Source organism: Rana temporaria, chromosome 5 (genome assembly GCF_905171775.1).
Source record: "Rana temporaria chromosome 5, aRanTem1.1, whole genome shotgun sequence".
Lineage (NCBI taxonomy): Eukaryota > Metazoa > Chordata > Amphibia > Anura > Ranidae > Rana > Rana temporaria.
Window position 1 is genome coordinate 287,700,756 of NC_053493.1, and position 27,800 is coordinate 287,728,555.

A 27,800-nucleotide genomic window follows, 5' to 3' on the forward strand; every position below is an offset into this window, starting at 1 on the left:
CCTAGATCGGTGCTGCGGGGTGTCAGACTGACACCCTGCAACAACAATCGCCGCAATGCGTGCCCCCAGCGGCTCAATATCCTGAGGACGTCATATGACGTCCACTCAGGATATTGAAACCACTTTGCCGTCCTTTAGTTATAGGGCGGGCGGTAAGTGGTTAAATATACATTTCAACACTTTTTTTTTCCAGATTTGTTCAATAAGTGCAAAAAGAAAGAAGAAAAGAAACCTGTAGATTGTCTTAAAAATTTTGAGTTGTCCTGTGTTTTATGCACCCTTTCTGTTATCTCCGTTCTTATTTTGGACTTGAAAACAATTGGTCTCTGTTTTAGAGGAGAGAGAACTGTGAGAGAACTTTCTGCAGACAAAGCCTCAGACTTTTGTTCAAAGGGCGTTGGCCAGGAACTTGTCACTTGTCGGCCAACAAACACGAACGTGGTTACGTACTACGTAGTTTTCAGCTCTTTAGCACCACCCTTTGGGCATCTTCTGCTAATATTGTGTTTGGTGAGCATTAGGGAAATAAGTAGTGCTGCGGGTAAATAGGGTAAATGAATTAGAGAAAAGACAGTTGCTATAACTGATATGTGAACATCAAAGCAAAAATACTGATATTTGTAATACAAATGACATCCAATCACAAATACAAAGTGCTCAGTGATATTAAATTCAAGCATGCACTGCTATATAAAGTAGCAAAACTAAAAATACACACATAAGTGATGCTAAGAAATCGCATCAGTGTCCATGCAGAAAAACAGCAAAAACCAAATGCTGTTTAAAAGATCAAAATATAAAAGAAACAAATCAACAATAAAGTGCTGGTGCTTGTGCCGAAATATTCAACGTGAAGGTGGTGCAGAGAAGGAATTCCAATATACTTTAAGTTTAGTGAGGGTGTCCACTTACCTTACTGCTGTAAGGTAACAGCATGTTATAATATAGCCAACAGTGTTCCAGTCGTTTCAGAATGTGGTATGTCCCAATGAACTGTAATCTCTCTCTGTGAATAAAGACCCCCTCAGGAGTCACGTCCAATGGACAACAATGACCCTCACCCAGGGAGGTAAAAAGCGCCAATAGTGCAGTATAGTTTAAATGTTTTTAATAAAAAAGGCATACACTATGGTACTCACATGGATGCAATAAAAACAAGTGGCGAGTTCGCAAGCGTCACCTCTGGTACCTCTTAGTGGACTCTGGACTCTTACGTGTATTCGTCACGACACGTGACTTCTTCACCCGCCGCCCCACTTCCTGGAGCTTGTCTGCTTGGAAAATAGCGACCTTCTGGTTGGATGAATTCCCACCATACTATACTATATAATGCATCCCTAATGTACCTCTCACCACTCCTGAAGAAGTCACATGTCGTGACAAATACGCGTAAGAGTCCAGAGTCCCATTAAGAGGTACCGAAGGGGATCCTTGAAAACTTGCCACTTGTTTTTATTGCATCCATGCGAGTACCATAATGTATGCCTTTTTTATTATTAGAAACGTTTAAACGATACTGCACTATTGGCGCTTTTTACCTTCCTGGGTGAGGGTCATTGTTGTCCATTGGACGTGACTCCTGAGGGGGACTTTATCCACAGTGAGAGATTACAGTTCATTGGGACACACTACATTCTGAAACGACTGGAACACCGTTGGCTTTATTAGATATGCTGTTACCTTACAGCAGTAAGGTAAGGGGACACCCTCACTAAACTTCAAAAGGATATTGGAATTCCTTCTCTGCACAATCTGCACGCTGAATTTCTCGGCATAAGCACCAGCACTTTATTGTTGATTGTTTCTTTTATATTTTGATCTTTTAAACAGCATTTGTTTTTTGTTGTTTTTCTGCATGGACACTGATGCGATTTCTTAGCGTCACTTATGTGTGTTGTTTTAGTTTTGCTACTTTATATAGCAGTGCATGCTTCAATTTAATATCACTGAGCACTTTATATTTGTGATTGGATGTCATTTGTATTACCAATATCAGCGAGTATTTTTGCTTTGATGTTCACATATCAGTTATATTAACGGTCTTTTCTCTAATTAATTTACCCTATCACAAAGCGCAGCACTACTTATTTATCTTAACATTTTTTGGGTTTGATACACCTTCAGTGTTGCAGCAGTATTCCCTTTCTATCTTTCTCCTCCCCTCCACCTTTCTTCCATTTCCACTTTGGTAGCGCGGTAATATCCTATTACATACATATACATATGTAACAGAATGACCCGTGACACCCAGAGACCTTTGAAAGATGAGGGGTACTCCTGTGCCAGCGTCACCAATAACTCTTGGGTCTAAGGTCACCCTGTGTCCCTTTTGGGCATAGGGTAACTGAGAAATATTAATTAGAAATTATATGAGATGGGACATTACTGTTAATTCATGTATTGAGCCAGGAAATAAGGGACATATGTTGGATTGTTTTAGCATGGACAGTAATCCACAATACATTCCTTAATGTCTGCAAAGAACTAATATGCTGACTCTACCGGTCAATAATGACTCATTCCTCTGTGTAGCACAGGCTGTTGAGATGGTAATTGAGTCTGTACTGGGGTGAGGTGCATTTGAGCTTGGTAGACAGCCTGGCTCCTGAAAGACCTTTCATTAAGTATGCTAATACTGTTTTATGTGTGGAATGTGACTTCTCAGCTGTAGTGATTAGGTCATGTTAAATCGGTGCCCAAAACGTCTGACATAGAAATGTGTATTCTGCAGGTGAATCACTTATTGTCGGAGGCGGAATGTCTGGGGAATAATAAGCTCAACGGGATGTCATTGTCTAAGAGAGTGTGTATTGAAGTGATGTGTGGGTGGAGAGTTCTTTGTTCCTTTGATTACTGTAACATGTTGTACTCTACTGAGAGTTACCATTAAAAGTGTTCATTCATTTTGAGACCAGAGCTTGTGTTGACTCGGTTATTTTGGGAAATGGGATGGATGGTTGGAGTGTCAGATAAGCTATCGTGACTGATGGAAGGGAAATCGTAAACGGTGGTGACCGTTTATATTTAGCAGAGTCCATAGAGAATAAAATGGCAACTGTTGCAATATTTTATGTCCCGTTTTTTTTTTTTTTTTGTAAAAAGTATACTTTAAAAGTAAAAAACTTAAAAGTTAGTCCAGTTTTTTTTTTGTATATTGTAAAAGATGATTTTTACACTGGCAAAAATGGATACTTAACATGTCATGCTTTAAAATTGCGCACGCTCGTGGAATTGCGACAAGCTACAGTACATAAAAACCTCCATAGGGAATGCTTTCAAATTTTTTGCAGGTTACCTGTTTAGAGATACAGAGGTCTAGTGCTAGAATTATTGCTCTCACGTTGCAGCGATACCTCACATGTGTGACTTGAAAACCCTGTACATATGTAGGCGTGACTTACGTATGCATTCGCTTCTGCGTACGAGCACGGAGGGACAGGGCACTTTAAATTACATTTTTTTTCTTAAAAGGTCCTCTTGATTGAGAGATCTGGGTTCAAAAAGACCCCGGATCTCTTAACTTTTTTTTTTTTTTGCTTTTAAAAGGTAATTTTGCCTTTAAGAGAAAAAAAAAATCATCACTTTTAAGGCTGAAAAGTGGAATTGACGTTAGATATCACTCCAGTCCTTCAAGGGCATAGAGTCGAGTGGGAACTATCTTGCCCTCACTCGGCTTCCTGCCCAGGCACTTGACAGATCAGATCGGCTGGGGCTAACCGACAGGTCCAGTAAGCCCGGAGAAGACCGGGAAGCAGTGGTAGGGGGGCACCTCTCCTGCTGCCTCTAAAAGTGATCCTGTAGGGGGGCGTGTCCGACTGAGAAAGAAGAAGGACGCTCTTTTGCTGAGCTCTGCGAGTCCGGACTGAATCTTGCGGCATCCGCCGTCTTAACTCAGATTTTGGGGCACAAAAATATTCCCACCAGCCTCCTAGTCTATCCCAAACGCCCGGCTGCCAAAATTGGGAAGCAGACAGAGCGGCATCGGCCACGTCCCGGCCCCCGGCCTGTACCCTCCACTACAGCCCGGCCGCCATCTTGGGCCTACGAAGTCTCCGGATCCTCCCGGACAATCAAATAGGATCCACACACCGGGAGCCCTCAGGTCAGTGCCCGGCCTACATCCACAGACCCCCGCTAACCAAATACCGGTGGCAGCCCCCCCCGTTGGCACCTTCCTCCTCGTGACTCCGCTCCCCGGCCGCCATCTTAAGGCCTACCTGACTGCTGGAGCCCGCGGCTCGTGTGGACTGCGTCCCCAGGCCCCTAGACCCCCGGATCGTAGCCTGTCATCCACCTCGGGCCCTGGCAGGAGGGTTCTGCAGACGTCCGCACCCCCCGCCATCCTCGCCTGCCGCTGTCTGCACGCCACCTTGAGGCCTGCGGTCCATCCGGATTCCTGCCCCGTGATCCGTGGCTTCACATCAGGCCCTCCGGTGTCCTCTCATAGAAGCCCCCACTGTCCGGAGGTGAGAGTGAGGTGGATCGGCGTGCACACCTCTGCTTGAGGAGCTCCGGCCACAGGGGTGTACAGCGGCCATCTTGCTTCACCCTAGGCCTGGCTGCAGCCCTCTCATCCACTCAGACTAGGCTAGAGTCAATATTGTCCCTGAGAAACACACCCAAAGTATGTGGATTGACCCTGGGGACAGTTTGTAGCTACAATCCAGCAGAGTGACAGAACGTCACGGGCATAGAAACAATAAATCAATCTAGCCCCTCACAACAGCACCAGAACTAAGGTAACACAGTCCCTTGTAAAACAAATCATCACTGGTGTTTGCAGGGTCTCAGAGATTTTCCACATCTTACTACTGCTGCCAATGCCTCTGTCTTCAGATCCCCTCCTGCTCTGTGAGGACACCCCTGCGCCCCCACAGTGCCACCTGCTGTCACATAAAAGCAAAATTCTCATTTCAAAATAGAATTGTCAATATGATCTAGAAGACACACTCTCGACTTGGGGGGGTCACTTGCAAGATGTAATATACCACAGCGACTCTATGTAAAAGTTTCACCGGTCAAGTAGAAATATAGCCTATCCACGGTGTCTAATCACAGCAGAACCTTCATCGTCCATCTATAAAGCCTGAAAACCACCATCATCCCCACAGTATTCCTCCGTGCATGCCTGGAAACTACAGGACTCGAGGTCGCCGATCTAAATATTCCCCTTCCAACATCTTGCTCCGTTCCAAATCGAAAGGCAAGATGTCCCAGAATGGCTCCCAACCATCTCCGCAGGCCTCTCCGGCATTCTCGCACGCTTCTCAGGATGCGGCTCTGCATAGACAAGTAAGTGAAACCTCTCCACAACTCACTAAATCTGATCTGGACGCCAGTCTCACCATTATGTATGAAAAACTAGCAAACAAGTTCCACTCAGAACTGAAAACATCCACTAGCACATTGCAACAGGAGATTGCATCCTTGGGCGGGCGCACGGACTTGTTAGAAACCAAACACGATGAGTTATCATTAGCACACAATGATCTAAGGAAGGATTTTGAGATGCTGGCGGACAACTTTTCCTATCTCCAGGCTCATGTTGAGGACCTGGACAACAGAAATCGAAGGAACAACCTGAGGGTGCGCGGAGTTCCAGAGTCGGTGACGGACTTGATGCCGGCTGTCTCAAAGCTGTTCCACTCTCTTCTTCCAGACGCCCCACCACAATCCTTCGCTTGTGACAGAATCCACAGGGCTCTCCGACCTAAACCTCCTATAGACAAACCTCCCCGCGACATTATCCTTTGCATGAAGGACTTTATCACCAAGGAGAATATACTAAGAGCCGCAAGAAACTCGCGCAATATCGAGTTTGAAGGCACGAGGATTCAATTATACCCTGACATCTCACAGGCCACCCTTGAAAGAAGGCGCAAGATGAGGGAAGTTACATCTATCCTTCAATCGGCCCGCATCAGATATAGATGGGGATTTCCATTCAGACTAACCGTACCTCATAATGGATCTGTCTACTCTGTAGTCAATGTCACTGAGGGCAAGGAGCTCTTAATTAAATTGGGTTTGCTGGACCCTGAGGCTTGCCCGAGACCACCTTCTACTCCACACCCATCTCCCATTTGGGCCACTCCCTCCTCAAGACATGATCATAGAAGGATGAGATCATCTCTGCGATTCGCAAATCCGTGAAAGTCATAAACTGATGGGTTCTCTATTTTTTTTTTCTTATCTATAATTTTACTGACCACCGAAAGATACCTCGGCACCATCTCAGGCCTTTTCTCTTCTGGTGGCATTATTTTTTCTTCACTCCCCCACTCAAGATTCAAGATGTGGCTCTCCTATACAACGTACCACACCAGATCAATCGCACCCAACTAACTGCTACGTATTGAAGGAAAAGGATTCACATTTTAGCATAAACTATTGCTTTTGGCCCTGGGTTTTGCTAGATCTTGGAAGTCACCTCAAACACATTCACTAATTCTGGGGATCCATGCCGAGGTCCCTTTCCCCCTCACCCCCATTGTATTTAAAGGTTTGGGGGTGGGGAGAGAATAGTTGGGTTTTTTTTTTTTTTTTTTTTTTTTTTTCTCTCTCTTTCTCTCCTTCCCCCCCCCCCCCCCCACTGCCGCGGTCAGTAATTTCAGGCAACCCACACCGGATTGTTCCATGGAGGGGGAGGAGAGGGATAATATCTTCTATTTTTTTTGTATGTATATGTGTATAGGTATATATGTATATCTTTCTCTGTTTTTTTTTTTTTTTTTCTTTTTCTTCTTTCTCTCCCACCAGCACCCACGATATAGCTCTCGCTACAGAAAAGAAAAAGAAAACACATAGAGTGGCTTGGCCCTCCCGCATCCGCATGTTTGACCCCCCTCTCACTTTCGGAGTCTTAGTATGATTCTTATGGCCCGCTTTTTTGTGCCTCTGATCATGCTCTCTGCAGCCCTTTTTAGCAGGACTCCGGAGGTGAGTTTTGGACCCACAGGTCCAATGGTTACTATTTTTATGTCAAACCGTTCTCTTCAGTTTGACCCCATTTTTTGGTTTACTTACCTTTCACAGTTTTATAACATGTTTAGTTGCTTTAAACTTTTTGAAACAATGTTCGCACGGTTCATTTTGTTATGCTTTTATACACTCAAGTCTCACATTGATAACAAAGTGTTTAGTTATAGATTTGACAAGAATTTCTCTCCTAAGGTATACGCCACACTATCATATGTTTCTTTATACTTTGGATATACATGCAATACAATTGTGAGACGGGTCACTAGGAATGCAGCCATTCTATCACAATCTTTTGTCCCCACTCCACATGATTTAGAGAGGGCCAAGGGCCATCATTATATGTCATCTCTTAGTTCTTTTCTACACACTATAAATGGAATTAAAGGTAATTTCCCATAATGCCAATGGTATAAACTCTCCCCAAAAAAGAAAAAAAGCCTTCCGTCATTATAAAAGATTGGGAGCTGACATAATATTAGTGCAGGAGACCCACTTCGCGATAGCCAAGCACCCCAAATTTTTTGATAAAACATATAGTCAATTTTATTACACAACATTCGACTCTAAGAAAAGAGGAACTGCCATTTTCATCAAAAACTCAGTAATGTTTGAAACTCAAAGTGTCTTCAGAGATCCAGAGAGTCGCTTTCTGATTATAAAAGGCTCTATAGGAGGACGTTTGGTCACCATAGCCTCAGTATATGCACCTAATGAAACGCATGCATCATTTTTTTCAATTTTTTTTGACACTTTGGACAAATACTCCTCCCCCCATTTGATTGTGGGCGGAGACTTCAATTTAGCTGCTCACTCATCCCTAGATAGAAGCAAAGTGGCACCCACATCCAAAGCCTTCCCTAAAACATTAAATCGCACACTACTAAACCACCAACTCATTGACACATGGAGGGCTCACAACGTCGGCATCAAAAATTACACCTTTTATTCACATCCCCACGACTGCTCCGCTAGGCTTGATTACATCTTTTGCACCCCGATTCTAGTCGCTAATTCATCAAAAGCTGACATCCACCCCTGCCCCTGGTCAGATCACCAGATCGTATCTTTCACCACATCCAAAATAGGTCTTGCTGACACACCCCACAGATGGCGCATCAATGATGCACTACTAACAGACCATCTGAATATCCAACAGCTAACTTCCAACATGGAAGATTACTTTACACTTAACTCTTCCCACGTCTCTATGGATGGCCCACAAGGCGGTCATGAGGGGTCATCTAATCAAGCTGGCTTCTACTAAAAACAGGATTAAGCTGACCGATATAAAAACACTAACTAGAGATCTGGACAAATTATATCATAAACACAATCAATCCCCCTCCAGTGATATACTCAAACAAATCCAAGAAAAACGTACAGCCCTAGATACTCTATTAACCTCAGATGCAGAAAAAGCCCTTAGATGGTCAAAAGCAAGATTCTTATTACATAGTAACTCTACTTCCACTATGTTTGCCAGAAAACTGAACCAATCCACGAAACCTCCCCACACCTATAAGCTTAGAAACTCTGCGGGCCACTTAATATCCCATCCGAAGGGAGTCATGGAGGTTTTTTTGAAATTTTATAAGAAACTTCTATCATCTCCCCAAACCACGCCAAAGCAATCCTCGACGCAATGGCTGGATGAAATACAGCTTCCTACTCTATCATCCAAACAGAGTGAGGCATTGAATGCACCCTGCACAGAAATAGAAGTAATTAAGATTATAGGTTCTCTAAAAACCTCCACAGCCCCAGGCCCCGACGGTTTTTCTTCATCATACTACAAAAAGTTTGCATCAGTGTTAATTCCACATCTTGTGAAACTATTTAACCACGTTCTACAAGGCAACCAATTCCCCTCCGAAATGCTCCTAGCAAATATGTCTCTCCTACCCAAACCAAACAAAGACCACTTATCCCCACAGAACTTCCGCCCGATCTCAGTTATAGATAATGACCTAAAAATTTTTGGTAAAATATTAGCAGACAGATTAGCCTCAGTCATCTCGCCCCTTATCCACCCAGACCAAACAGGTTTTATTCCTGACAGACAGATTACGGATAATATAAGATTAGCAACAAACATCATCCAAGACTCCAACCTTCATGCAAGATCAACACTACTACTTAGTTTAGATATCCATAAAGCTTTTGATAGCGTCAGTTGGTCCTACTTAGACTCGCTACTCCCTAGATACGGCATAGGAGATGAATTTCTTCACGGATTTAAAGCCTTATACCACGATCCACATACTCGTATTAAGCTACCCGGCCATAACTCTGAATTTTTCCCATTGAGCAGGGGCACAAGACAGGGTTGCCCCTTATCCCCTCTCCTGTTTGCTCTTGCTATTGAGCCCCTTGCATGCGCTATCCGCAGTAATACCAACATCAAAGGGTACACAAAAGGTTTGAAAGATTTTAAATTAAGTCTCTATGCAGACGACGTCCTCCTGTTCCTCACTGACCCTCTACTATCAGTACCAAACCTAATCCAGACCTTGGATACATTTCATGACCTTTCAGGGTTAGGCATAAATCTATCCAAATGTTCTGCCCTCCCGGTAAACTGCCCCCCCGATCTGACTGCCATATTAAAGGAGAAATTTTCCTTTCAGTGGTGTTCAGATTCCTTCCGATATTTAGGCATTAACATCACCCCATGCTACAAATCCCTATACCACAAAAACTACCCCAGATTACTTCAAAACATTAGAGACTTACTCAAATCATGGTCAGCGTTCCATGTGTCCTTTATGGGTAGAATAGTTGCTACCAAGATGGTTATACTTCCAAAACTACTTTTCTTCTTTAGAGCACTCCCTATCCTGGTCCCTAAAAGCACCCTAGATTCTATACAAAGAGATATAAACAAGTTCATATGGCAAAATAAAAAATCGAGATATGGATATGCACTGATGTATAGACCTCAGTCGAAGGGAGGGTTGAGTATGCCCAACTTATGGCTATACTACCTCTCAGCCAGATATACACAACTCGCACAATGGTATGCACCCTCCAGTCATATCCCTTGGCTAGAATTTGAAGAACAGTCTATCCTACCGTTCCATCTCCAAGGCCTCCTTTGGTCCAAATCTATTAAAACTCAAAGAATGGGCCAACTTAATAAAGTAGTGCATCAAGACCTACTATTGTGGCACAGACATAAACATAAATTTAACATCGCCTCAGAGATCCCTCCCCTAGCTTCCTTCTTAGGGGACCCTCTTTTTACCCCCCCAGACCTACACTCCAACCAATATTCTGTTTGGCAACTCCTCAATCTATCTAACTTAAAAGCTTTCACTAAAAAGAACACTTTTCGCTCATTCTTGGATTTACAAACAGAATATAAACTTAGAGACACTGAACTCTCAGACTACAATAATATCAAACTATTCTATGAAAAAAACTATTCTCTCTCCCTCCAAACCCCCTTCACGACTTTTGAACGAATTTGTCTTACTTCACCTCGAGATAGAGGCCTGATTTCTAGAATGTATAGAACCCTAAATGAACACAATTTACCAGACAAAACACGCCAAATGCTGCAATGGGAATCAGATCTAGATGAATCCTTCTCCACTGAACAATGGGACAGCATGACAAATAACCTACGGAAATGTACCAAGACAGCCTCCATTAGGGAATCTGCCATTAAACTCCAATATAGGTGGTACCTCACCCCTGACAGAATTAATTCATTCTATCCTGCAACTTCTCCCCTTTGTTTTAGAGGTTGCCCAGTACAGGGTTCCCTTATCCACACCTTCTGGGAATGTGCACACCTCAAAGACACGTGGCAACAAGTCAGTATTAAAATAGAACAGATAACAGGTAGAAGAATAGAACCGACACCTAAAATGTGTCTCCTGTTTTACCCTATCCCCGACATCCCTATAGCCCACACCAGGCTAATACACACCTTGCTCACATCAATACACTGGGCGATAGCGCTCAATTGGCGCTCCTCCATTGTGCCATGGTCCCAAATTATGGATCGTATGTTATCCATCAAACTAGGGGAACGCATTCATCACACCTTATATGATACTATGAACATATATGATCAGAAATGGAAACCTTGGGACCTTTCTCTATTGAATCACTAAATTAAGCCAAATTTTATTTATTTATTTATTTATTTTTTTCTCTTCTCTATTTTTGCCATTAATCTAATTCATTAAGTTCCCACATTGCTGCATTGTGCTACCTGATAGCCTTTCATACAAATCATTACCTATTTCTCTGCCTATCGAATAACTGCTATGCATATTCTTCACAGATGCTCACTGCTCTTGTATGTATTTTTGTACTCCTTGCCAATTCGAGTTTAAACTGTATTGAGACTTATTTTTTCAATAAACCGTTTGTAAACATAAAAGTGATCCTGTAGCAAATGTGCTGCAGGGACCACTTTTATTAGACACAGTGCAAAAAAAATACCGGGGTTATGGCAGCTAGCTGTTGCCATTTCAACGGTATTTAACGTCAAAGTAATGACATAAATGTGAGAGATGATACCACTCTAAAAACTGCTGATCCCTTGGCTTTGCTTCCATCCCACTAAACCAAAAGGGTGCTGGTCTATGAACAGGTGCATTGGGAACTCCACTTTAAGGGCTGTACTATTTGCAGAAATTTACTAGTTTTTTTATTAACCTTTTTGTGCACAGACACTTTAAAACACTATGATGATGACTGTTCACATATGGATTAGAGTGATAGTTTATATCATTGCCATTTTCTCTATTTCTTTAAAAATTCAAACAGAAGGTTACAATGTCTATCTAGACATTATGTTTAACCGCTTAACGACCGTCGCATGTATATGTACGTCCACAGAATGGCACGTACAGGCAGATGGGCGTAAATGTACGTATCTGCCTTTCCGGGGGGCCGGTTGGGACGTATGTAAACACGGCTTCCCCGTGCTTCACTGTGGCGGCTGAATCGATCGTGTGATCCCTTTTATAGGGAGACACAATCGATGTCAGACCTACAGCCACACCCCCCTACAGTTGTAAACACACACTAGGTGAAACATAACCACAGGGGGCGCTGAAGGAGTTAACTCCCAAACTGCAACTGTCATTTTCACAATAAACAATGCAATTTAAATGCATTTTTTGCTGTGAAAATGGACAATGGTCCCAAAAATGTGTCAAAATTGTCCGCCATAATGTCGCAGTCACGGAAAAATAAACGATGATCGCCGCCATTAGTAGTAAAAAAAAAAAAAAAAATTAATAAAACTATCCCCTATTTTGCAAACGCTATAAATTTTGCGCAAACCAATCGATAAACGCTTATTGCGATTTTTTTTACCAAAAATAGGTAGAAGAATAAGTATCGGCCTAAACTGAGGGAAAAAAAATATTTTATTATGTTTTTGGGGGATATTTATTATAGCAAAAAGTAAAAAATATTGCATTTTTTTTCAAAATTGTCGCTCTATTTTTGTTTATAGCGCCAAAAATAAAAACCGCAGAGGTGATCAAATACCACCAAAAGAAAGATCTATTTGTGGGAAAAAAAGGACGTAAATTTTTAATTCATACATCTAGTCTAACAAAATGGCCACAATATTGTTGGCGACAATACTTTTAACAAATTGGCATTCAATTAACTTCCGGTTTGAAATTGTGCCGAATATTTTATATATATATATATATATATATATATATATATATATATATATATATATATATATATATATACACACACACACACACACACACTTTACATGTTTGATCTAACCAAGAAAATGGCCGCTCTCTTTGTGGAGACATTGCCTTCAACAAGATGGCCGTTTACGAATTTCCCGTTACTAGACATAAAAACCGATCACTACAGATCCAATCTTGTTCCCCTGATGAAGTCACGTGACGCAACGCTTAGGACGTGGCCAGGAATGGACCGGAAGTGACGTGAGAGGCATCTGTAACGCCGCTGTTTTAGTCAATGTGTTTATTTATTTTTTTAAAACATTTTAAATGTAAGCTTCCATTTATCTTTCAATAAAGCGTTGTTTAACTATACTACACTATGGGAGGCATTTCATTCCCACGTCATCTGAAATCCTGAGGGAAATATCAGGGGTTTGGAAGTGGAGGATCACCAGTGTTATACTTAAGGGTAATTCATAATTTTATGGAGGTGAGAGGTCTGTGAGCACTGAGCAGTTGTGTGAAGTTTCAGCGTCACTTGTTTTTGGTGGATTACGGACTATTTATTTACTTACTCAATTTTTGATGAACGTTTTGGTCTTTTTATTTTACAACTTTGTACTTTATCAGTAGTGACTTTTTTGAGTTTGTCACTTTTCAACATTGAATGTTCACACACACACACACACACATTATTATTTTCACGTTATTTTTTTGTTACGAAATTGTGCCGATCATTGTATATACATATACAGTTCTCCATTGTTGGTGTCAGTGGGAGAATTTGTTTCCCAAGGGGCAAGCAAAGGGCCACATTTGGTCCACTGGTTTCACTTTGGAGACCCCTGAGATAGATGTTGGGTGTCTTTCAGATCAAAAATGAGACTGGTCAAGTCCGATTTGCTACACCTGTACACTGTGTAATCAGCATAAGCGGTTTACTACAGGAGAGAAATCTGTACAAATGTGCCAGACTGAAGACAGGGCTGGAGCAGTTTTACAAGTGGAGAATTGTTGCGCAAATACTGTGCGACATAAAAAGTTGCAACAATCGCCATTTTATTCCCTAGAGTGTCGTCTAAAAAAAAAAAAAAAAAGTAATGTTTGAAGGTTCTGAGTAATTTGAGCAAAAAAAAAAAAAAAAAAAGATAGGATTTTTGTACTCACCGTAAAATATTTTTCTCTGAAGTTCATGGACGGACACAGCTCCATTTATTCTTTACAGTAGGGTTATGTTCCATCTATTAGGAGAGGACTAGGCAGACATGTTAAACAGTTAAAAAAACATGTAACACAGCAAAGCTGAACAGTACCGCCCAGGGGGCAGTCCCTCTGGCCATAACCCACGCACCTTGCAGTCAGCTTGTCAAATAGCAGTACAAACACAAAAAAGAGGGGTGGCTGCGTTGTCCGTCCATTAACTTCAGAGAAAAGGATTTTACAGCGAGTACAAAAATCCTAATTTTCTCTTTCGTTCATGGATGGACACAGCTCCATTTATTTTTGACAGTAGAAACGTCCCCAGTGTGTTAAAAAAAAAAACCACGAGGGGTGGGCACAGCAACCAAACAACTTCCACCAAAAAAAACAAACAGTGCTCCTCAACGGAGGAGTTGCAACCTTAAACAGCCACCTGCAAAACCTTGCATCCGAAGATGCACTCTCGACAACCTTGTAAAAAATTTAGTGAAGGTGTGAATGGACGACCAGGTTGCCGCCTTATACACCTGTGAGACAGATGCTTGATGTCGAAAAGCCCAGGATTGCCCTGCCACCTCTTGCCCTAGTTGAATGCACTGTGACAGGAAAGGGAGGCGCCCGCCCCTGTAGTGCATAAGCCTGAATCACAATCTGTCTGATCCACCAAGAAATGGTGGCCGATGAGGCCGCCAGGCCTTTCTTCAGACCAGTCACCGTCACAAACAGTGAGTCTGACCTTCCGAAACTGAGCCGTAGCAGACAGATACACCCGCAAAGCTCGGATCACATCCAAGGAATGTAGAGCAACCTCTTTGGGATGCTGCGGCAGCAGACACAGGGATGGAAGCACTATGTCCTCATTAAGATTAAAAGCCGAAACAACCTTTGGAAGAAATGAAGGCTGTGGGCGTAACACCGCTTTAGCCTTGTGGAGGATTAAGTAGGGGGACTTGCAAGACAAGGCCGCCAACTCAGAAACCCTCCTGACTGATGTAATGAGAGAGAGAGCGAGAGAGAGAGAGAGAGCGAGCGAGAATCTCTCTGATGTTCTCAAAGGGAGGTTTCTGAAGTACAGAGAGCACCAGATCAAATCCCAGGGGGGTAGTGGTGGACGAACCGTTCACCATAGGCTTTTCCATCCGACCCCTCCGATCAGATCAGTCCGGCACTCCTCTCCTACCAGATTGAGAGCCCTTCTGGGTTTTTTCAGGGAGAGCCACTGACTATCAAGCAGCCTCCTCCGGTACCAACCCTTCCAGACCCTCATCAATCCAGCAAATTGCATGGCTCACCTAGACTGGGCTCGCCAACTCCTCCACCGGACGCCGATAGGAGCATCGCCAACACCGGCCAGAAAAGCCCTCCGCCTCGACCCAATGCTTCGCCATCTTAATCAGAAGGCTTTCAACCTCCAAACAAGAGGGGTTTGCATATGCTACCGCCATCCCTTTCCACCTCGCTCTGTACTAGGGACGGTTAGCACAGCGCCACCTCCTAGCAACTGATAAGAACAGATACTGAAACTTGATCTTAGCCAAAAGGCCGATAAGCTAGCGACCTCCAATGCTGCATCCGAGGTTCTTGTCCCTCCTTGATGGTTGGCATACGCCACTACCATAGCGTTGTCTGACTGGATGTCCCCTAAGCCTCTGTGACCATGTGGAGAGGCACAATCCTGTCAGAATCATTGACCTATCTCAGCATAGTGCCTACAAATATGTCAGAATGTTTATACTGAAATTGTAAAATATTAATTGTGATATAAGATTGGCCTCTACAGGATACATATGGTGTAAAATTAGTTAAAAGTACCATCATTCAGGATTCCAAGTTAAATAAAGATTGGAATTTGGGTCCCAAACCAAAAACCAGGGAGATTGTGGACTATTGCGGTACGGTAAGCAAATATAAAGAATGCACATGTAAAGAAAAATACAATTTATTAGTATTGATGTAAAACAATAAAATACAAACAAACATGCAATTTAAAAAGTGACACTCCATATGTATCACCACAGTAATCGACCCCTAGGAGGGGGAAGGTCATAGTGGGAGTAGAGGTCACTAGGGGGTTTCTCTACTAGTTTCGGACAATGCCGCTTCTTCAGGAGAACAGTGTGGAATAAATTAACAAACAATAACTACACAGGTAATAGGCATAGAGATACAATCAAGCCTGACTTACATTAGATAAAGGGGGAAAAACAAGGGTTGAGCTGCTTACCTACTACCCCCACCATCCGCGGGTGCAGGAGTGACCAGGTGAGGTCTCCTGCGGCGACCAGCAGGGGACAGGAGTGTGGATGGACTTGAAATCTAGGCAGGGTAACTATTGGAAACGTGTAAGGTGACCGTGAAAAATATGTGGGATACACAATCGACGACATCACACCTACAGCCACACCCCCCTACAGTTAGAAACAGACATGAGGTCATACATAACCCCTTCAGCGCCCCCTTGTGGTTAACTCCCAAACTGCAATTGTCATTTTCACAGTAAACAATGCATTTTAAATGCATTTTTTGCTGTGAAAATGACAATGGTCCCAAAAATGTCTCAAAATTGTCCGCCATAATGTCGCAGTCACAAAAAAAAAAAAAAATTTGCTGATCGCCACCATTAGTAGTAAAAATGCAATAAAACTTTCCCCTATTTTGTAAACACTATGGCCCAGATTCTCGTAGATGGGCGTAAATTTGGGTGGGCGTAATGTATCCGATTTACGTTACGCCGCCGCAAGTTTTTCAGGCAAGTGCTTTATTCACAAAGCACTTGCGTGTAAAGTTGCGGCAGCGTAATGTAAATCACCCAGGGGAATTCAAATTCGGCGGGTAGGGGGCGTGTATGCGCATGCGCCGTCCCTAAAAAAATCCCAGCGTGCATTGCTCTAAATGTCGCAAGGACGTCATTGGTTTTGACGTGGACGGAAATTACTTCCAGCACCATTCACGGACGACTTACGCAAACGACGTAATTTTATAAATTTGACGCGGGAACGACTGCCATACTTAACATTGACTGCGCCTCATAGACCCAGGGGCAACTTTAAGCCGGGAAAAGCGTAAAAGTTGTAACTTTACTGCGTCGGCCGCGCGTACATTCGGGAATTCGCGTATCTAGCTAATTTGCATACTCGACGGAGAAAGCGACGGAAGCGCCACCTAGCAGGCAAAAAAAGAAAAATTTGCAGTAAAGGTCCGACGGCGTAAGAGATTTACGCCTGTCGGATCTAATGGATATCTATGCGCAACTGATTCTAAGAATCAGTCGCATAGATACGACAGCACAACGCTGAGATACGCCGTCGTATCTCCGTTGTGAATCTGGGCCTATAAATTTTGCGCAAACCAACCGATAAACGCTTATTGCAATTTTTTTTACCAAAAATAGGTAGAATACGTATCGGTCTAAACTGAGGAAATTATTATTATTTTTTTTTTATATATTTTTGGGGGGATATTTATTATAGCAAATACCACCAAAAGAAAGCTCTATTTGTGGGGGGAAAAAAAAAAGGACGCCAATTTTGTTTGGGAGCCACGTCGCACGACCGCGCAATTGTTTGTTAAAGCAACGCATTGCCGAATCGCAAAACCTGGCCGGGTCCTTTAGCTGCCTAAAGGTCCGGGTCTTAAGTGGTTAACAGTAGGGTGGGGTCGACGTTCCCTCTCCAAGAAACTGGCAGGTTAGGAACTGCATCAAATCCAGGCCAGAAAGGGTCCCAGCCCTCCAGCTTCGACCTCCTGCCTCTGTCCAAATCAGAAGGCTTCCACCTCCACGCCAGCAGGTTTAGCATCCGCCGACCACTATCCCTTTCCACCTCGCCGTGTACTCAGGACAGTCAGCAGAGCACCACCTACTGGCAACTGATAAGAACAAGTACTACACTTGAGGGCCGGGAAGATTTCCTTTGTTCTGCAGAGAAATCAGAGTATAGAGAATAGAGATAGATAAATATAAAAAAATTACATCTACAGATGTCAAACCTAAAAGATATATATGACCTTGGAGATGGTACAGCCATACTCCTTAGTGAGACATAAGGACAATGCCTATTCATGTCTTTGAACCCAATTTAAACTTTTAAAGTTGTGAATTTGATTTTCGTAGAAGGGACAAAACACAGAGTGGAGAGAATGTGCAGCTCACCCCGGTATATACAACAGAGAAAGTTTCCCGAATGGGGTTTTAAGGCAGCTCAATTAGACAAGTAGGATGCAATTTAAGTGAAACAAGTATTTATTCACATGTATCAAAAGGGGAAAAAGGGAATGAATAGGATATGAGTTGCAGCAATACAAAAAAAGACATAAAAAATTCATACAATATTATGCAGTACACAACTCATTTATACAGCTGAATACAATTATTGCATGTATAAACAATAGTGTAACGCGTTTCGACCATAATGGTCTTCTTCAGAGGTTTAATTGGTTGAGACTTAAAGAATGTATAAAAAGGTTACATAAAGTGTTTCACATATTTTAGTCCAATCACCTACCCCGCCCACAGCTCCATTTGTATAGAGACATCTTCCATTTGGAAGGAGGGGTGGGGGGTGGAGGACAGAAAACATACTATATCAATAAGGCAAGAAAGACTAATTAAAATCGATCATTACCGATAATGAAGTAAGAAAGTAGTCTCGATGAGGCTTTGCTGTCACAGAACAGGGGGGTCCAGCCGTTCTCCCACGGATCGCTCCAAATCTCGGGGCTCCCACATGAGCGTCTACGCTAAATTGTGTGGTCCCACGTGACAACAGGGGGTCACCAAAAAGGGGCGGAACCCAAACAGGGCAGGCCGGTGGGGAGGGAGAGAAACATGGGAAGAAGGAAAGGCCTGCAATAGGATAATAAACATTAAAGATTGAGGCAGTGTATGTATGTGTGTGCATACATAAAAAGTGCCTATAAATTAAATTGTTAGGGGTTGCCGTATGGTGTCAGCCCTATAAGCGAGTATTTTGGGAAAATTTATGGTAGGATATTTGGGGGAAAGAACCCCTAATGTAGCAAGGTATATGCGTCAGACGATCCAAAAGAAGGGGGGGGGGAAATTGCGTGTACAGATGAAGGACCCCCCTGCTCTGTGACAGCAAAGCCTCATCGAGACTACTTTCTTACTTCATTATCGGTAATGATCGATTTTAATTAGTCTTTCTTGCCTTATTGATATAGTATTATGTTTTCTGTCCTCTACCCCCCACCCCTCCTTCCAAATGGAAGATGTCTCTATACAAATGGAGCTGTGGGCGGGGTAGGTGATTGGACTAAAATATGGGAAACACTATGTAATCTTTTATACATTCTATTACAGTCTCAACCAACTAAACATCTGAAGAAGACCATTATGGTCGAAACGCGTTAGGATATTGTTTATACATGCAACAATTGTATTCAGCTGTATACATTGTTGTGTACTGCATAATATTGTATGATTTGTTTATGTTTTTTGTATTGCTGCAACTCATATCCTATTTATTCCCTTTTGATACATGTGAATAAATACTTTTTTTCACTTAAATGGCATCCTACTTGTCTAATTGAGCTGCCTAAAAACCCCATTCAGGAAACTCTGTTGTGAATTTGATTTTAACCTCTTAAAGCGAAAGTAGAAATGGCTTTAGTATTGTTCATATCATATCATTAGTTATGAACTAAACTTTTAGAGACAAAATGGTCTCTTGTTCTTAATACACATGAATAGGAAAAATAAATATGCATAAATAAAGGCCTTTGTGTATATTCTTTTAACCCCAAATGTTCTGACAGTCTTATCGCCCCAAAGTTCTAGCACATTGATCCGACAGGCGGGATTCTTCCTGCGTCCATTGACCCGTTGTCGACTGAACGCCCCAGACACCCACCATCCAGTCAGGCTGGCGTCCGTCGTGATCAACGTCCAATGAAAGGGGAGGAACGACTTTCCAGACTGGAGAGCTCAGCCGCCATAACGAACTCTTAAGAGTCCGACTGGCGATCGCCACATCTTCCTCCAATTCTGAAACTGAAGCGGCTCTGAGCAGGAGGTCGTCCAATAGCCCACGATTCCTCACCTCAGCAAAGCCAGAATCAGGGCAAGCACCTTGGTGGAAACCCTCAGTGCCGATGCCAGGCCAAAAAAAAGGGAGAGCCACAAATTGGTAGTGGTCGTCCGACCACAAAGCATAGAAATCTGATGCCTGGCAAATATGTAGACATGCAAGTATGCATCCTCGATGCCAAGGACACCAGAAAATTCCCCTGGATGGAGTGCCGTGACCACAGAGCAAACCGATTCCATCCTGAACTTTCATACCCTCACAAAGGCGTTGAGGTCCAGGATTGGACGGACCCCGTCCTTTTATGGGACTACAAACAGATTAGAGTGGAATTCCTGAAAACCTTTCCGGCAGCGGCACAGGTACTATGACCCCGCGCCTCAGCAGGTCCTGCACTGCCCCCAACAGGGCGTTTCCGATGAGCCAGAATATGAAGGTTTGAGGGAAAGAATCCGTTTGGTGGACAAGAAAATAACGATCTTGCACCCTGATGAAACGACTTCGCAAACCCACTGGTCAGAAATCAGAGCGGTCCACAGAGCTGCAAACTCGAAGGCGACCCCCCACCCGAGAGTCAGGCTTGTGGGACCCAAAAGGGACCGACACCTCAAATGCCACGGCAGTGCCCTCTAGCTTGAGGGTTTCCCGCACTGCGGTGATAAGTGCTCCAACAAGCGTCTTTTCCTGCGCTGACCCAGACAGACACAGAGTCTTCCCCACTGTCCGAATGGTCCTGGTTTGCATCTTCTGACACGTCAGAACAGGGGCCCTGTGTCACAGCTAGGCCAGAGTCTGAATCAGAGCTTTCCCCAAAAGATGGTGAAATGGGAAGGGGGGCCTTTTACCCCCCTTACGCCCACACACCGCTTCCACCCTGGCAACAAGGGATTCCAGGACCGCCATTAAAGCGTCCACAAGCACCGCAGGGGCACCAGTTGCCATCACAAGAATGTCTGGGGAAGAAGCGCCCTCTAACACCATGCTGACCTGCTCACCTGACAGCCACCAAGTCAAGATACCAAAAAAGCCCCACCCTCCTTGCTGCTATAGACCGAGGGGTTCCCCAGAGGAATCACCGCCCTGATGCAGGCACTGCTCAGCGCTGCAGTCTGCTCCAAGTCCTGCACAGTGTGCGCGCCTGAGGTGATCTGTGCTGTTCGCACCATTCATGACAATTCCAGCGCTAGAGGCCAAAACCAATGCTAAAGCTACAGAAAGATGGCTGCCATTCGCCTCGGGAAAATGCACAAGCTACAAGAAAATGGCCGCCAGCTGTTTTAGCATTAGGTCCAACGCAGATATAAGAAGATGGCGTCGGCACATCCAAACCAGCGCAAGTGTTCTGAGGTGACAGAAAAAGGCTGCGAAAAACACTGAATCCCCGAGTGGAGGCCACCCACAGTAGAGCAAACCCGAACAAACCACGCAGCCCCCCAGCAAGGACCCAGAGCCCCCCCCCCCCAGATAACGCAGCAGGCCCAGCAATGCATGGGGAGGAGGGAAGGACCGGGGAGAGAGGAAAGGGAGGGCAAGAGACCCCCTAATTGACCATCCCAGGAATGCCCAGCTGTTCCATCCTGCCAAACAGGAGGAGCTGTACTTGCCCGTCCCACAGGGATTGCTGGATGCGTTCCTGACAGACCCATCACCGAGCAGTACAGAGTGGCTGTTGGCCACGGCCCACTGTGACTGGACAGCGGTAGCCCGGTCATATGTGAGCCCCGGAGCATAGCTCACCGGCCACCCCTGGAGAAATGGGGCATGTTGTGGCCGACCCAGCACATAGCTTAAGGTCTGCTCACACTCGATGGCCGGACTGGGGAGACTACAAGGGTCTATAATTATCCAGCCTGTCACCCAGCCGGCAGTTGATGGTAGATCTCAGGCTCAAAAAGTAGAAGAAAAAAAAATATATAGAAGTTCTCCAGGACCTAGGGAGCCAGGTCCTTCTCTTATGCTAGGCAAAAAAAATGTGAGCTGCAGGGTGAGGGGTTATAGCCAGAGGGACCGCCCCCTGGGCGGTACTGTTCAGCTTTGCCGTGTTACGTGTTTAACGGTTTAACATGTCTGCCTAGTCCTCTGCTGATAGATGGAACATAACCCCACTGTCAAGAATAAATGGAGCCGTGTCAGTTCATGAACAAAAGAGAAATTATGATTTTTAAATGTAGCAGAGATGTGCCATAAAAAGGTTAATATTAAGAGATTTTTGTATACTGACCTTTTGCTGCTGCCAGTGAGCGCCTAAGGCTGAAATTGTTTTCATACACAACACTGAATCTCGCTTCAATAATAAATTCCAAATGGAATTGATATACGTAATGAGGTATCGGTTGTCACCAGTATTCACACCCATTTTAGATCTGAGGGATGCATATCCCTTCATTCCCATCATGTAGGCACCCACAAAAAAATCCATTTGCAGTAAAAGAAAAAAAAAAAAAAAAAAAAAAAAAAAAAAGGCCAAAGAGAATGGTTCACTTCCAATATAATACTCCATGTTGGAGAGAAAAAACAAACAAACACAAAACAATTAAAAGTAGAGGGGACAGTTGTTCCAATGGTCCTTGTGTTTTTTTCAGGATGGAGAAGACCTCAATTTAACATGGAACACTCTCAAGGTGCAAGCTGTGGCTCTGTCCAGTATTCTGGAAATGCACTTGGAAGAACTCATTAAAAGTTTCTACCACCTACCTTTGCTAGGAAAAAGAAGCCAACAGTTAAGCAGTTCCACACATGGGACCTTGCCACAGTTCAAGCCTTCCTAAGATACCATTTTGAACCTTTTAAGGCTGCTCTATGAAGTGTGACATAAAAGCACTTTTTCTCTAGAAGAGTCTATGAAATCAAAGTTCCAGAGCTTTACTGCACAATTCTCACAGACAAGGTGATCCTATTTCTGAAACGGTTTTTATTTTAACCACAGTTAGCTGCAGACTTTTATAGGTCTCAGGATGTAAAGTTGTAATTCCCTCCTTGTGTGGGAACCCTTCAAAATTCAAAATTAAATAAAAATAAATAGATGAGATGTTGTTAGAAGAGCTTTAGTGGCCGACACCGATTGCACTAAATATCAGAACATGCTGACCAACCGAAATTTTCTTTTTTTAACGGCACCGAAGAACGTGGCACAGGCCTATAAAAAAAATCTATTGCTAGGCGAAAGAGTAACGCAAGGAAGCTCATCGTGTGGGGGGGGGGGCTCCCCAACACTAACAAGAATAAGAGCACATTCCACAAGGGCTATGGCCACCTCTGAGCCAGATCTGCAGAGATCTGTCTCAGATTGGATAATAAAAAAAAATTTAATGGGTTATCTGCAAAGTTAAACTGTCCCAGTGGTTATGCTTGGTCTGCTGGTATGTGCATTTGTCACAGCTTGTGTAAAATGGTTACCTTGGTGTGCAGTGCCACTCACCAAATCATAAAATGCAGTGTCATTTATGGGATTTGGGCTACAAATGCAATATGAAAGGGGGTACAGAACTTTCCATGTACTTTAGGTGCAATTTAAATAGACATATGCTCCTGGCATTATCAGAGGCATTTATAAGCAAATACTCCGAACTGTAAAAATGTAGCTAAGTGAACAGAAACAAGATTAAAGTACATATTTTTATTATATAAAAAAAAAAAAATTATTAAACATATACACAAAATGTTTTTTTTAGCTGTAGTTACAAGACATCCTGCATATCCTGGAATGATTCAAACTGTGCTGGTAATAAAAAGAACTCTGCATCCAATCCAGCGTACATGCAACAAGCAGCAAAACAGCAAAGTTACTCCGGTTAGGTTGGTATCAGCTGTGCGGTCTGTTAACACAATACAAAAACGGAGAAGGGATAAAAATGCATCACTCAGGTAAAATGTGTTAAAAACAAAAAAGCATTACATCTTATTTGTTCAGATTAGTTTAAAAAATAAAATTACTACAAACTTGACAATAAAGCCGAACGCTACTAATGGGAGCAAGTTGTTTTCCTGTTTTTTTTTTTAAATTACAGGTGAATTGAATGTTAAGGCTCAATGCACACTGGTTAGACAGGTTAATTGGTTGTTCTGCAGGCTGGTCAGTAAGGAGGCTTGGTTTTTCCCTGGGCATTCCCCAGGTTTTGTTGTCATCTGCTTTAGCCTTCCAATGACACTTACTGCGATTGCCAGCTATAGATGGGGGTGGTGGACACGTTTTTGTTTCACCTGTGGAGTTTATATTGGTCCAGCAGTGCACCAACACCTTTGCAGCCATTGTGCTATATGCTGGGTGTTTGGTGTGCTCCTGTACCTTTAAGAAGGGGTGGCTCCCCTTCAGTCCACCTGCCCCTATCTATCCATTAGAATGCATGTGCCTCCACTGTGGGGACGCTCATTGTTTAGTGTTAGGACCACAGATTACAGGGTGCCTTGGTGCAGCTCTGTGGCTCACACATGCGTTTGCAAATGCGTGCGGACAAAACCCCTGTTTTTAACGCATACTGTTAGACAGGTTAATTTGGTTGTTCTGCAGGCTGGTCGGTAAGGCGGCTTGGTTTTTCCCTGGGCATTCCCCAGGTTTTTTGTTATGTTCAATGCACACTGGAGATCATAAACGGCTGTTTTTGGAGTTTGTCCATGTACACCTGGAAGTTTTTGGACGTTTGTCAGCAGTGGGATTTTATGGACCGTTTTCTGAACGCCCTAAAATAGCGTTCAGGAGTCGGTTTTACTGACCACAGAAAACGCCAAATGCTCAAAAACGTGGCTCACCAGCGTTTAACATTTTTGATACATTGAAGAAAAAAAAAAAAAAGCAAAAAAAAAAAAGCCAACTATTGCATTTTAGCGTCCAGTGTACATGGAGCCTAAGAGTTTCCTGTCAAATGACACCATCAGGTTGCCATGCATGTTAAAAAAAAAAAAAAGAAGTGCACAGCTTACTGAACAAGGGCAGACAGGCAAACAAGCAACTTTAATGCAGAAGAAACAAAACATATCTCCTGCATCAAAAATCCTGCCTGTTCGCCCACTTTAAAAAAAGAGGACAGACAATATCAGATACCATGGCAGTTGGATTTCCACAGTGCTTCTAGAACAATGTCCAATTAAAAATGTGGACAGATTATAATTCATAGACCAAATTGGTCACACCTATGCAAATTTGATGCAGGTTTTCCAGTATCCAATTTGCATGACAGGAGATTGTGACCGTCTCACTATGGAGCTGGTTCACACCTCTGTTGCGGCTGCAGAGCGGCTTGCACAGGAACGTTGTGCGTCTTTGGCCCCATTTTAGGACCAAATTCAGGCAAAGATTTAGCCCTGAAAACGGAGAACAGGGACGTACCGGACCCATGCTGCTAGCTACATCCATCGGAGGTGTGATGTAGCTCGCAGCACACGGTTTACAATTAGAGGCACTCAAAATACATTTAATGAAGCAATTACCTCTATGCCACAGATAAACACATTGAGGGGCTTATTAATTTAGCGTAAACTCCAAGAGCATTAATCTAATCTAACCAAATCAAGATTGCTACTCTTAGGGCTTTGTTATAGTAATTTGGGTCTGGACAAAATATACAAATATAGGTAAACGTCTTGTGAGCTGTGCAAACATTTTCAGTGTATGTCAATATGGCTAAACTAATAAAAACTGCCAATAATGAAATTTTGTGCAGTTTCACCAAGCTGCAAAATATAAACCAGGGGACACCCATGGACACAGTATTGCTCAGGACACTCTGCAACAATAGCAACCTGCTCATCTCCTTCAAATCCAACCATAGATACCAGTATAAAATTCCAATACCAAACGCTCTAAACTACACCATCCTTATTCAGGTCTATTCTAAAATCAGAGAGATTCTGTAACATGCCTCTCTCCCTCCCCTTCCCTGCCAAAGTATACACTCATGTATCCATGCTTCCTTACCACCTCATTGCTGCAGTAGTCCACACTGGGTAAGCTCATCACCACCACCTCCTGACAACTGCCAGGCCTAATGAGTGGGCAAGTGACAGTACCCATCTAAAATGCATTTACAGAAATAACACACCTTTGCATTTGAAGCTAACCCTGTGTAGTGTTTGGTGGGCTGTATTGTTTAACCACTTAAGCCCCGGACCTTTAGGCAGCTTAATGCCCAGGCCAGGTTTTGCGATTCGGCACTTCGATTGCACTGCGATTCGGTCGTTTTAACAGACAATTGCGCGGTCGTGCGACGTGGCTCCCAAACAAAATTGGCGTCCTTTTTTCCCCACAAATAGAGCTTTCTTTTGGTGGTATTTGATCAACTCTGCGGTTTTTATTTTTTGCGCTATAAACAAAAATAAAGCGACAATTTTGAAAAAATGCAATATTTTTTACTTTTTGTTATAATAAATATCCCCCAAAAACATATATAAAAAAAAAATTTCCCTCAGTTTAGGCCGATACGTATTCGACCTATTTTTAGTAAAAAAAAAAAAATCACAATAAGCGTTTATCGATTGGTTTGCGCAAAATTTATAGCGTTTACAAAATAGGGGATAGTTTTATTGCATTTTTATTAATTTTTTTTTTTTTACTACCAATGACGGCGATCAGCGATTTTTTTCATGACTGCGACATTATGGCGGACACTTCGGACAATTTTGACACATTTTTGGGACCATTGTCATTTTCACAGCAAAAAATGCATTTAAATTGCATTCTTTATTGTGAAAATGACAGTTGCAGTTAGGGAGTTAACCACAGGGGGCGCTATAGGAGTTAGGGTTCACCTAGTGTGTGTTTACAACTGTAGGGGGGTGTGGCTGTAGGACTGATGTCATCGATCGAGTCTCCCTTATATAAGGGATCACTCGATCGATACGCCGCCACAGTGAAGCACAGGGAAGCCGTGTGTACACACGGCTCTCCCCGTTCTTCAGCTCCGGGGAGCGATCGCGACGGAGCGGCTATAAACAAATAGCCGCACCGTCGTCCCGGATCGCTCCCCTAGGTAACCTGACCGCCGCATGTAGCTGGGGGGTCCCGATCGGACCCCTGACAAGGCAAGGACGTACATGTACGCCCATTTGCCTGTACGTGCCATATTGTGGACGTACATATACATGCGGCCGTCGGGAAGTGGTTAAACAAATGGGGCTGTCCCACAACAAGGTGCAATGTATGCAATTTCGACGCAGTGTGGCATTTACATGATTTAAATGGGTGGTGAAAAGGTGACATATCACCTACTCACCACCCATCAAACACCGATTGCTTTTCAGAGGTGCAGCAATAACAGCTGTGTGTCTAAACATAGCAGTTTAATTTGCATTCACTTTACTTTTACTGCAGGTAGGTCAAAGCTGTAGTTCATTATGCTTTCTAGTACAGTATTGGTCAAGTTGCATCATACCAGTAGTTTTCTGTAATAATCAAGTGCTGCAGAAAGTCTTTATCATACAAGTCCTCACTTTTCATTGAGAACAGGGTTTTTGTCTCGCCATGGGCTAATAGAGATTCTGCAGATAAACAAAAGCCATTGTGACTGGCTGTTAGAAAAAAAAAAAAAAAAAAAATTCAAAAACATAACCAGCCAAAATGTTTGTGGGGAAGTGGTGAGGATTTAAGACCACTGTCAAGTTTTTATTGCAGTGTCCACTTAAATTTGCCCAACTGTCTTGATCACCAATGTCACTAGAATAAAAGTGGAGCATTAAATCAAAAGTTTGAGTTGCCACCAGATAAGAAATCAAGTGAAAATCTTCCAACGGAGACACTTGTTCTCATGACAACCATCTAAATCTAGCCATATAGGGCTAGAATGTTGCCCAATGTGCTGAAATTTGAGCCGTGGGTCTGAACAAGTGGAAAATTATTGGCCAAACAGATGCAGTCGCCCGATTCTTTTCACCCGTTTAGTTTAAAGGGCAGTAAAATAAATATCTC

The 27,800-nt window shown here is 43.2% G+C and overlaps 1 protein-coding gene across 2 annotated transcripts in view; it reads right to left on the minus strand.

The window, feature by feature from the left end:
- The window catches only part of SEH1L (SEH1 like nucleoporin), a 50,559-nt gene that overhangs the window by 1,322 nt on the left and 21,437 nt on the right, over nt 1-27,800 (minus strand). Inside the window, exon 9 of one of the 2 annotated variants that reach the window (XM_040353925.1) lies at nt 23,505-23,718. The exons of the other annotated variant lie outside the window; for it this stretch is intronic. Within the exon in view, the coding sequence (XP_040209859.1) occupies nt 23,706-23,718 (13 nt within the window). The 3' untranslated portion in view covers nt 23,505-23,705. Of the gene's footprint in view, nt 1-23,504; nt 23,719-27,800 lie in introns of those variants that run through there. 2 annotated transcript variants of the gene reach the window in all.